Source organism: Scyliorhinus torazame, chromosome 6 (assembly GCF_047496885.1).
Source record: "Scyliorhinus torazame isolate Kashiwa2021f chromosome 6, sScyTor2.1, whole genome shotgun sequence".
Taxonomy (NCBI): Eukaryota; Metazoa; Chordata; class Chondrichthyes; order Carcharhiniformes; family Scyliorhinidae; genus Scyliorhinus; species Scyliorhinus torazame.
In genome coordinates this window covers 43,549,623-43,561,721 of record NC_092712.1, presented here as the reverse complement: position 1 = coordinate 43,561,721, position 12,099 = coordinate 43,549,623, and the positions used below count along the sequence as shown (strand labels likewise).

Here is a 12,099-nt window from a genome sequence, read left to right as displayed (position 1 = left end):
TGCGGCCAGAAATTGGTGAAGGCAGGCTGACTTGCATCCGTCCTGTTTGCATCTTTCAACATACTAAAGGTATACCTCGCGCTAGGGGATCCATTCCGACTTTCCGGCTGGCGGGAACACATAGTCTGGAAATAGGAGAATTGTGGCTTAGTGTCAGTGGGCTTACTCAAATGTGTGGAATGCTGAATTAAAGCCCAGTTTTATTCCTTTTGACTCACCCAAAACACAATCCACCCATTCTCAATCAGGAGACAAACCCTGTCTCATTGTTTTCCTTCCTTAATTCAGAGGCGACTTTTTTATCGTTGTGGCTAAAATGATCCAATTTACCATAAATTAAACCTATAAATATCACATCATGTGGTGCATTTACTTTGTGTACCTTGTGTTGCACTATTATGTATTTTCTTTTATTTTCATGTACTTAATGATCTGTTTGAGCTACTCGCAGTAAAATACTTTTCACTGCACCTCGGTACATGTGACAATAAACAAACCCAATAATTCCAATTTGTCTAGTAATTGGGGGAGATAACTCTCTTTTCACTGCCAAGTAATGTTTAAATATTCATACCAGAGGAAACATTTTCCTGTTTATTTGGCTAATCCCTCCTGAGCAAAGAATGGAATTATCTCCTCTAGGGAATAAATATTCTCCATTAATGTCTTGATCTGGCACTAGTTCTTTAATCACTTATTGATAACAAAAAAAGTTAAAGTATGCTTGATTACTAAATGTTTTAATTTTCCCATGTTAGAGACTTCGCGATTTTTTAACAAAGATAAAGTGGAACGCACTATTACTACTGTGTTTGGAGAGAAAACAGAGTTCTTTATTGAGACTGTTGACACCAATATCAAAGTACAGTGGTACAAAGATGGTAAAGAAATCAAGCAAACAAAAAGGTTTACACCAGAAAGCAAGCGAAAGCAACACAGGCTTCTTATTTCAACCACAGCAAAAGAGGACGAAGGCACTTATACATGCAAGTGCGGACAAGATACTATGAGCTATGATTTGAAAATCATAGGTAAGTATAATTTTTCTTTCAGCACCAGTCTGAAAACCAAGGAGGAATGGCATAGATGCTAAAGGTATGGTCAATGGACGTCAGAGCCCAGATGGAAATTCAACTTTGTGTTTGAAAGTCAATGGGCGGAATTTTCCATTCTCTGCAGAGTGCTGGCTGAGGTGAGAAAACACAACTGGCTTTTCTCACCAGAAAGTGCAGCACTCTGGAGAAAAAATCTGAATGTGTGGTCCACGTCATCATACTGTGGAGGGAGGGGGGGGGGGGGGGGGGGGGGCGGGGACCTGAAAAAGCCAGCAGCTGTGAATTTTTAAAGGGCGCCCCAATCTCCGAACAAGTTCTATGCCCGCTTTGAACAATTAGCCAATACATCAGTGCCACCCGCCACAACAGCCTTGGACACACCCATACCCACTATTACAGCCTCGGAGGTAAGAGTTGCCTTCTTGAAAGTAAACCCGCGGAAAGCGACGGGCCCCGACGGAGTCTCTGGGCAAGCACTCAGAGCCTGTGCTGACCAGCTGGCGAGTGTATTTGCAGATATCTTCAACACCTCACTTCTCCGCTCCGAGGTCCTTACCTGCTTCAGGAAGACCACCAGAATACCAGTACCAAAGAAGAACAAGGTAGCGTGCCTCAACGACTCCTGACCGGTGGCCTTGATGTCTGTTATCATGAAATGCTTCGAGCGGCTAGTCATGAGATGGATCAACGCCAGTCTCCCAGATGGTCTCGATCCATTGCAGTCCACCTACCGCAGCAACGGATCCTCAGCACATGCTATCTCTCTGTCCCTACAATCAACTCTCGAATATCTCGACAACAAGGACACATACGTCAGGCTGCTGTTCAGAGACTACAGCTCCGCCTTTAACACCATTATCCCAACAAGACTAATAACCACACTCTGCAACCTTGGTTTTGACCCCTCCCTGTGCAGCTGTATCCTTGACTTCCTCACCAACAGACTGCAATCTGTCAGGATAGGAAAAAACACCTCCTCCACAATAGTCCTCAACACCGAGGCCCCGCAAGGATGTGTACTCAGTCCTCTACTGTACTCCCTGTATGTTAAGGAATTGGTTAAGAGATATTCCACTTTGCTAGAAAGGAGATACAGAGCTTCCCAGTAGAGCCGGCTTCCACATTGCTGGAGGAGTTGCTGATGACAAGGGGACTGGAGAAGGAGGTAGTATCGGCGGTTTATGGGGCTATTTTGGAGGAGGAGAAGGTGCCGCTAGATGGGATCACGGCAAAGTGGGAGGAAGAGTTGGGAGAGGGTATGGAGGAGGGGTTCTAGTGTTAGGTGCTCCGGAGGGTGAACGCCTCCACCTCGTGTGCGAGGTTGGGGCTGAGACAGCTGAAGGTGGTGTATAGAGCGCACCTTACAAGGGCGAGGATGAGCTGGCTCTTTGAGGGGGTAGAAGATGTATGTGAACGTTGCGGGAGGGGATCCCGCAAATAACGTTCATATGTTTTGGTCCTGTCCAAAGCTGGATGATTACTGGAAGGAGGTGTTTAGGGTAATCTCTAAAGTGCATGTGAAACTGGACCCGGGCCCTCGGGAGGCCATATTCGGGTGTCGGACCAGCCGGGGTTGGAAACGGGCGCGGAGGCAAATGTTGTAGCCTTCGCCCCGTTGATCGCCCAAAGGCGGATCCTGTTAGGATGGAGATCAACCTCTCCACCCTGTGCCCTGATGTGGCGGGGGACCTGATGGAATTCCTGACGCTTGAAAAGGTCAAATTTGAACTGAGGGGAAGGATGGAGGGATTCTACAATTCATGGGCGTTATTCATCATGCACTTTCGTGAATTGGATCACATCAAACATTCGGGGGGTTGGGGGCTGGGAGGGTTGGGGACTGTATGTGTTAATGGTGACTATGGGTGATTCCTGATTCCTCTTTGTCATTTGTTTATGTTAACATCCAGGCTAATGTTTGGGGGTTTGGTGGGAGGATGGGATCGTTGTTATTGATATGGGGATTGACATTACATTTGTTACTAATTATTGTTTATTGTTGGGTGTAAACTTGGGAGAAAATGTGAAAAAGGAGGAAAATAAAAAAAATATTTTTTAAAAAGCGACATTCCAATTAAATGACTGATTTATGTTAAGTATCCAATAATTGACACTGATATGTAAAGAAGCTTCAGGTGGCCTTTGGGGCATGTGATGTGATGATAGAGTTTTGTACAGAGCTGTGTTAAAGGAAAATAAAGGTGTTTGTGAGAAGGAGCAGAACTTTTGACTCTTTATACAACAGCAGCTAAACGGCTAACTGTGGTAACAGAGGACGGTTGCTGTGCAAATGTGAAGGGTTGAAATATACAACTTTTCCAGACCCAACCAAGGAGTGAGTGAGAAAAAAAAAGGTATATATATATGGCTGAACCAAGGATAAAGATGGCCGGATATGACTATCCCCCCTTAGTTTCAAGGGGATTGTACGCCCAATGGAGAAGTGCAGCTGTTATGTGTACTAAGGCAACTGCCTTGGGAAAGAGGAAACAAGGTATAGCATTGGCTCTTTTTCTACCTTATAAGAGTAAAGTCCGAGGCAAAGTGGGCGCAATTCTCCCATCGGGAGACTAAGTCCCGTCGCCGGAGTGAAAACCGGAGTGTTTCACTCCGGCGTCGGTGCCCGCTCCCAGCCCCCTATTCTCCCGCCCCCGGGGGGCTAGGAGTGGCGTCGCGTCATTTACGCGCGCCGGGCCTTGGCGCCGCGTAAATGACGCGGCTGGCGCCGCGTAAATGACGTCACCCATGCATGTGCGGTTGCCGTCCTCCCTGAGGCCGCCCTTCAAGAAGATGTCGGATGGATCTTGCGGGGCGGCGGAGGAAAGGGAGTCCTCCTTCAGAGAGGCCGGCCCGCCAATCGGTGGGTACCGATCGCAGGCCAGACCCCTTTTGAGGCCCCCCCCGGTGCAGGAACCCCCCCCCCCCACAGGCCGCCCCCCCCCCCCAGCGTTCCCACGCTGTTCCCGGCAGCAGCGACCAGGTGTGGACGGCGCCGGCGGGAACCCGTCATGTTGGGCAGGCCGCTCGGCCCATCCGGGCCAAAGAATCGCCGCTCGCCCGCTGCAAACGGCGAGCAGCGATTCTCCCAGCGGCCAGCCGTGATTCTTGCCGCGCCGGTTGGGGGGAGGGTGGGAGAATCGCGTGCGGGTGCCGGGGCGGCATGGTGGGACACGCGCAGCACGCCGGCGATTCTCCCACCCGGCGTGTGGGGGGAGAATTCCGCTCAGTGTTTTCTGAGCTGGAATTGAAAGAGTTAGACTCAGAAGAAGGTATGGAGACTCTCTTATGTTATATGGATAAGATTTAGCAAAAGGATGACTTGTTAAGTGCGTATGAAGCCTGGTCAGGTTTTGATAGATTCCGGAAAACATGTCTCCATTAAAGACTGTATAATGGAATTTAGCAGATTATATAAAAGGCTGCAGAAACACAGCCTGGAATTTCCACTATCTGTGTTGGTATTTAAATTACTGGACTGTGCTAGAGTGAACAACATCGGTAGTCTCCTGGTTTTGACAGGAGTTAAGTTTGCGGATAAGGATACCTTATTCGATCAGATGACAAAGGCCTTAAAAAAGTTTCTGGGGAAACATTTGATTCCTATGGCTCTGATGACACAAATGGGTCAGTCAGCAATAAAGCAGACTATGGAAGATACACTACTGACAGGATGGCGAAATCGAACGGCTACGAACAGGTTGCAAGGGTATGGAAGGAGATCGGGACCCGTAAATTATGAGGACAGAAATCCATTTGGAACCTATAATAGGAGGAGGGACATGGAGAATGGAAATAGGAAGATGAACCTCAGAAGTGCCCGAGGTATGATAAATCGATGTGACTCTAAATACCATTATGCTTTCAACTGTCCAACATGTTACAATAGTGTTTGAAGCGACACATGACACAGAAGAGTCAGAAGAGGAAAAAGATAGTGACCATAAAGAAGGCATTGTCCTATTAACAAGCAGTTTTACTCCAGTAATGGGGGTGTTGGCTGCAGAATCCTTCGATTGTGCTGGATTGGACAGTGGCTGCACATCTACTGTGTGTGGAATTGACTGGTTAAAATATTACCTGGACTCTTTGAATGCTGAAAATCATAACAAGATTAAGGAATTTGAAAGTTCCACAAGTTTCAGGTTTGGGGATGATAATACTCTGAAGTCACTGAAAAGAGTGGTGATTCCTTGCAATATTGCCGGAGTGAATCATTTCATCAGCACGGATGTTGTATCAAGTGAGATACCTTTGCTTCTGAGAAGACCGTTGATGAAGAAAGCACACATGAAACTGGATATGGAACAGGATAAGGCAACAGTTTTTGGAAAGATGGTGGACTTATAATTTACACAGTCGGGACACTATTGTATTCCAGTACTGACAAATAATATTTCAGGTGCAGTTGTTAAGAATGTGTTAATGGCAGTTGGAAATGGGAATTTAGCTGATAAAAAGCTTGTTGTATTAAAACTGCATTGGCAATTTGCGCATCCGTCTCCGCGGAGGCTGAAAAATTTATTAAAGGATGCAGGGGTAAGGGATGAATACTCTCAGCTGATAGAACAGGTTAGTGATCGCTGTGAAGTTTGTAGGAAGTACAGAAGGACACCATCGTGACCGATAGCAACCCTACCTTTCACCAGGGATTTTAACGACATTGTGGCCATGGACCTTAAGATCTGGGATAAAGCTAACAATATATTTATTTTGTAGAGTTAGCAACCAGATTTAGTCAATCAACTATTGTACGAAGTAAAGAAAAGAGAGTAATTCTGGATCAAATCGTGGAAAAATGGAGAGGGACAGGAATGGGCCCACCGGCAAAATTCCTTACGGACAATGGGGGAGAATTTGCTAATGATGAGTTTAGGGATATGTGTGAAAACGTGAATATCACAGTTATGAATACGGCTGCGGAAAGCCCATTTAGTAATGGTGTGTGAAAGAAACCATGCTGTAATAGATGACATGCTTTGGAAAATTTTGGCAGATAGACCAAACTGCAAGTTAAATTCAGCTATAGCATGGGCGGTACATGCAAAGAATTCATTGCAGATGGTTGGCGGCTATAGTCCTATCAATAAGTGGTTTGGTAGAAATCCTAAAATTCCATCCATTTTGGATGACCATCCTCCAGCTTGGGAAGTGACTACAATTAGCTCTGCCTTTGCTGAGCATTTAAATGCATTACATAGCAGTAGAAAAGTTTTTTTGCAAGCAGAAGTCTCTGAAAGAATTCGCAGAGCTTTAAGACATAATGTACGTCCATCAAATACCGTTTTTCAGCAAGGAGACACAGTATACTAGAAGACACAATTTTAATGAATGGAAAGGCCCAGGGAAGATCATAGATATAGATGGCAAAACAATTATTTTGCAACATGGCAATCAAACTGTTAGGGTACATTCATTCAGGATAATGGGTACAGATTACAAATTTCCAAATTTAGACAAAGCAGACAGACATGATGAGGAACCAGGGTCATCTGGTACGCACGTGTTACAGAACTATGAGGACCAGTTAACTGATATAGACAGGGTTTCTGTAGAGAAGCACAATACTTCTGATGAATTTTAACAGGCCATTGTCCCGAAAGGACAACTACCAAAAGTTGGTACAAAAGTAGCGTACTTGCCTGAAGGGTCTAGTCAGTGGAACGATGCAACAGTTATTAGTAGACCAGGGGAGACCGCTGGAAAGTATTAACACTGGTTAAATGTACAACATTCAGGAGAGGGTGTCAAGACAATGGATTGGGAACATGATGTTCAAAAATGGAAGGAACAGAGACGCAGTGCCTGTTCAGATAGTACATCGGATAGTGAACAGGTTCGCAGGAAAAGATCGAGCACTCTTGAAAGGACATCCCACAGCAGAAGGGAAAGATCAAGCAGTAGCAGTACAGAACGACATACAGGCGGGATAGGGGACGCAGTTTATCAAGGTCTCGGAACATGGGTGAGACTATAAATACTACTAGGAGTAGAAGCCGGCATGCACATTAAATTTTGGTGGCTTCCAATAAGTTAGATGAAAAAGTTATCAGAGATGCCAAACAGCAAGAACTGCATAGTTGGAGTGCTTTTGGGGTATACACGGGAGTACCGGATAGGGGACAAAGAGCTCTATCCCACAGATGTATTTGCACTGAAAAGGCTCTTCCGGATGGAACTTGTAAGGCAAAGGCCAGGCTTGTGGCAAGGGGATTTGAAGAAATCTTAGAAGATCAGGTTTTAAGGGTAGATTCACCTACGGCAGAAAAGATTATTTTAAAGATCTTCTTGGCTCTATTCGCCGCAAAGGCATGGGAATGCAAATCTATAGATATAAAAGCTGCCTTTTTGCAGGGGCATCAGCAGAGACATTTTTTTCCATCCTCCTCCTAAAGAGGCAGCTAACACTGGAAGTTGAACAAATGTGTATAAGGATTAAATGATGCGTCTAGAGTCTGGTATTTTTCAGTAAGTTCAGTTTTGTTAAAGTTAGGCTGATGCCGGTTGAAAGCAGATCCGGCAATGTTTTACTGGCACTGTAAAGGAAATCTTTCTGGCATTTTTATGATGCATGTCGATAATTTTTTGTGGGGTGGGACTAGTGATTTTGAAGCTTTTCTCTGGTTTGAGGAAAGAATTCAGGGTTGGAAGTCAGGATTCCGGTGCATTTAAATACATTGGACTGGAAATCGGACGGACTATGTTAGGGGCAACTTTATGTCACCAACCTTATTTGGAGAGCGTCAGCCCAATAGCAATTAGTCGTGGTCAGGTTTCACAAAAAGACGCAGTGTTTTCAAAGATGAAAAAAGAGCAACTGCAAAGTTTAATTGGGCAACTGAATTGGTTAGGTAGACAGACTGGACCGGATGTTAGTTTTGATGTCTTAGAGCTGAGTACAAAATGAATGATCCCAAAGTTGAAGACATAATAAGAGCAACTAAAGCGTTGGTCAAACTAAAAATGCAGGAGTGTGTTTTGATGTTCCCTGTTTTAGGTGATCGTAGGGAAATGAAACTCAATTTATAATGATACGTCCTATGCAAATTTATCTGATGGGGTTTCAAGCGCAGGATGTTTTATAATTTTCCTTTTGGGGAATAATGGTAAATGTTGCCCTCTTGTGTGGGAAACAAAGAAAATAAGGAGAGTGGTCAAAAGCACTTTGGCTGCTGAGACATTAAGCCTTGTAGAGATGGTGGATATGGCATTTTATATATCTCAGATATTGACAGAAATTTGGGGATTTGGGTAACATACCCATTGAGTGTCACACTGACAAATCCCTGCGGGAAAATGTGCACTCTACAAAAAGTGTGAATGAGAAAAGGTTAAGGATAGGCATCGCAAGTTTGAAGCAGATGTTGGACAGAGGGGAGACAGCAAAAATTAAATGGGTCGACAGTAGCTATCAATTGTCCGAATGTTTTACGAAAAGAGGGGCTAGTTCGCAGAAACTTTTGGATATTGTTAATGAAGGGTGCCTGTTTCTGTTACATTGGGTTTTTTTTCCTTCCAAAACTGAAAAAAGAGGGAAATTGCGTGTTTTTGTGTTTCTTGTAATTTTGTTTTCCCCAAATTATTATTTTTTCTCCAAGGAAAAGGAGACTGTTAAGGAATGTGTTAAGAGACATTTCAATCAAATGTCTCATTTATGTTAAGTATCCAATAATTGACACTGATATGTAAAGAAGCATCAGGTGGCCTTTGGCCTTTGGGGCATGTGATGTGATGATAGAGTTTTGTATAGAGTTGTGTTAAAGGAAAATAAAGGTGTTTGTGAGAAGGAGCAGAACATTTGATTCTTTATACAACAGCAGCTAAACGGCTAACACTGTAAACACACGACTGTGTGGCGAGATTCAACTCCAATTCAATCTATAAGTTTGCAGATGATACGACTGTGGTGGGTCCTATCTCAAACAACGACGAATCAGACTGCAGAAGGGGGATAGATTACTTTGGCTCCGAAGTAGAGATGGTCGATAGCTTTAAGTTCCTGTGGGTCACCATCACCAACAGTCTGTCCTGGTCCACTCACGTTGATGCAACAGTCAAGAAAGCTCAGCAACGTCTCTACTTCCTACGGAAGCTAAAGAAATTTGGCATTTCTTCATCGACTCTCACAAACCTCTACAGATGTGCCATAGAGAGCATCATATCCATTACAGCTTGCATTACAGCTTAGTATGGCAACTGCTTGGCCAAGCCAAGATCGCAATAAACTGCAGAGTGTGGTGAACTGAGCACAATGCATCACACAAGTTTGCCATCCTCCCATTGATTCTGTATACACCTCCTGCTGCCTCAGAAAGGCAGATGGCATTGTCAGAGACCCCTCACACCCAGGCTTTTCCCTCTTTCAGACCCTTCCATCAGGCAGAAGATACAGAGGTCTGAAGACCCGCACATAGGAACTGCTTCTTCCCCACAGTTACTAGACTCCTCAACGACTCTCCTTGGACTGATCTGTTCCCTGTAAGAACACTATTCACGAAGCCCTATGCTGCTCTTGTTTGGTCTTGTTCCACACTGTAACCAATCGCTATTTGTTGATGCACCACTGTCAATGTACTCTGTCGATTAATCTTTTGTCTACTATGTACGTACTGTGTACGTTCCCTTGGCCGCAGAAAAAAATACTTTTTACTGTACTTCAGTACATGTGACAATAAATATCAATCAATCAACAGAGGTGCCCTCCCCCACCCCACCGCATGCACAAGTGGACCCTCCCAAAAACCGATAATGAGAACTCACGCCTCCCAATGAAGTTCCCCAGAGGGCAATGTCATGGTGCTATTAGGCTGTGCTGAGCCAGTGCCAAGCGGCAGTGCCAGGGTATTGTGTGGGCATGCCCCTCACCTCCAGGCGGCTATACCTACCTGTGCACCCCCAGCGGGTGCCATTTGCTTGGTTCCTTGTTTCAAAAAGCAGTTGTCAATGTCACATTAGCGACGGGGGAATTCTAAATTTGGGTGGGGGGGCGGGGGGCGACACGATTTAGTGGGGAAGCCTGCTAATTGAGGTTCCTGACCTTCATGGGTGCAAACCTCTTTACATCACCAGCAGAATTGGGGAAAATTGGAAAACAAGATCTTGCCGGCGAGATTCTTGTTTTCGAGTCTCGCGATATTTTGCACCCACATGGCCATTTTCACTTGTGGCGAATGTGGGTGCAAAATTGTGGCCTGTATTTTGATGCCAATGAGTGTCATAGGACTACCAGCAACAATTCATAAATTAGATGAATTTGGGGGAGGGTGGCGAAGGCATGGGGTCATGTTGGAAAGGCAAGGCAGGCAACCAGACCCCGGGCTCTGGAGTCAGAGACCCTATGTGGTTGTCCTTGCTTGGGAAGAGGTGGGTTAGGTGCCCCCAACCTCTGGCAGAAAGTGGCCTTTAAGTGGCCATTAATTGGTGGCTCACATACTGCTAGAAGTGTGCACTGTTACAGATAGAGATACCGGATATTGACCTTTACCACTACACCATCCAGCACTTTTGACCGTCAATCTCTCAACCCTTAGGGAGAAATTTTCTGTTTCTTGCACAGAATGCCTGCTGAGGTGAGAAAACTGGCGTGCAGCTCGCAGGCTGCACTGTAGGCTTTTCTCACCACATTATGCGGCACTCTAGAAGAAGCCAACCACGCTGGTATACAAAGAAGCTCCCCTTCCACATACATGGAGACCCCCCCCGCCAGATGCATAAGCGGAACCCCCCCCCCCCATGGACAGACATTGGGAACACAACCACTACACGCACAAGGGGAACCCATCTCACACACAAAGTAAATCCCCTCTCCCAACTCCAGTGGTGCTCCCCAGAAGGCCCCCCTTGACAACGTCCCCTGGCATTGCCCGTTACCAGGGGCACTGTCGATGTTTTGCCCGGGCATGTCCCTCTTCCCTCAGGGCTATACATACCTGTGCACCCCCTAGTGGATTCCCTTTGCCTGGTTTACGTATTGCAAAATCTGTTGTGAAACTTGCCATGTCGGCGAGGGAGGAATTTCTAATGTGCTCCGACGATAAGGCAGGGAGACCTTTAATGAGATATTAATTTATTGAAATGATATTCCCGACCTTTCTGGGTGGGAACCTCAGTACATATCGGCAAGGGGCGGGGAAAATCAGAAAGCTAGATTTTGCTGCCGAGATTCTTGTTTTCTGACACAATATTTTGCGCCTACGTTGCCGTTTGTGCTCACGCCGAACACTTGAGTGGAATCGTGGCCTTAGTGTCCTGAAAAGGGGCGCTAATGAGCCTACTTTCTCACCCAATGGGAGGGATTCACCAATCTTGTATGTGGCGGGATCTGTTGCGAGCGAGAATGGAAAATCTGACGTTCCAGGCGAAACTCCATTCACTTTCAGCAGCACTCGAAAATCCCTGCCGCAGCCGAGGAATTAACATTTTAGACAGTGTGTTTTATCCTTTCTTTACTTATGCCTTGCAATCTCATGGCAATATCAGCTCAAGAGTTAATGGAAATGTTCTATTTTAAGTTTTGTCTGTGTTATGGGCCAGGGTTTAACAACTCCAAAGTAGTTTATGGAGTTCACTTGACTTATAACTGTTTATTGATTTTGGTTACGATGAGCACAAGACCTGCCTTTCAGGTGTTATTCAACAGAGTTCTTCGGTGCTTTTAATCAAAAAACAAGCTTTATTCTACAAATTTAGTTAACATTTGTATAAATACGCACAGTAAGCATTTTTATCAACTACAAACATAAACACAGCTACAGTAATCTATAACTTCCAGCATAACCCTTAATTAATTCCCCCTTTTACTGTTCCAATTCAGTAACAAAATCCAAGTAAAACCAGAAACCCCTTTTCAAAGTGGCCCAGCACAGGGCACTCTTACTGGTATAAGACGTGTTAGTGATACTCTGTTTCCCTTCTCAAACAGAAGGTTTAAATTCGTTCCAGAAAGCAGTTATCTCTTTTAAGTTATCATGTAGTTTGGAAACAGCTTTTAAAATGAAGGTAGAGAACCACTTCTTTCAACCTGGGCAGTTCAAAACCAGTCCAAACT

The 12,099-nt window shown here is 45.0% G+C and overlaps 1 protein-coding gene and 1 long non-coding RNA gene across 2 annotated transcripts in view; one reads left to right on the top strand and one right to left on the bottom strand.

The window, feature by feature from the left end:
- The window catches only part of LOC140424765 (obscurin-like), a 1,044,598-nt gene that overhangs the window by 108,374 nt on the left and 924,125 nt on the right, over positions 1-12,099 (top strand). Inside the window, 1 exon segment of the mRNA XM_072508149.1 lies at positions 759-1,031. Coding sequence (XP_072364250.1) covers positions 759-1,031 — 273 coding nt within the window.
- The window catches only part of LOC140424767 (uncharacterized), a 39,161-nt gene that overhangs the window by 24,665 nt on the left and 2,397 nt on the right, over positions 1-12,099 (bottom strand). The window lies entirely within an intron of this gene.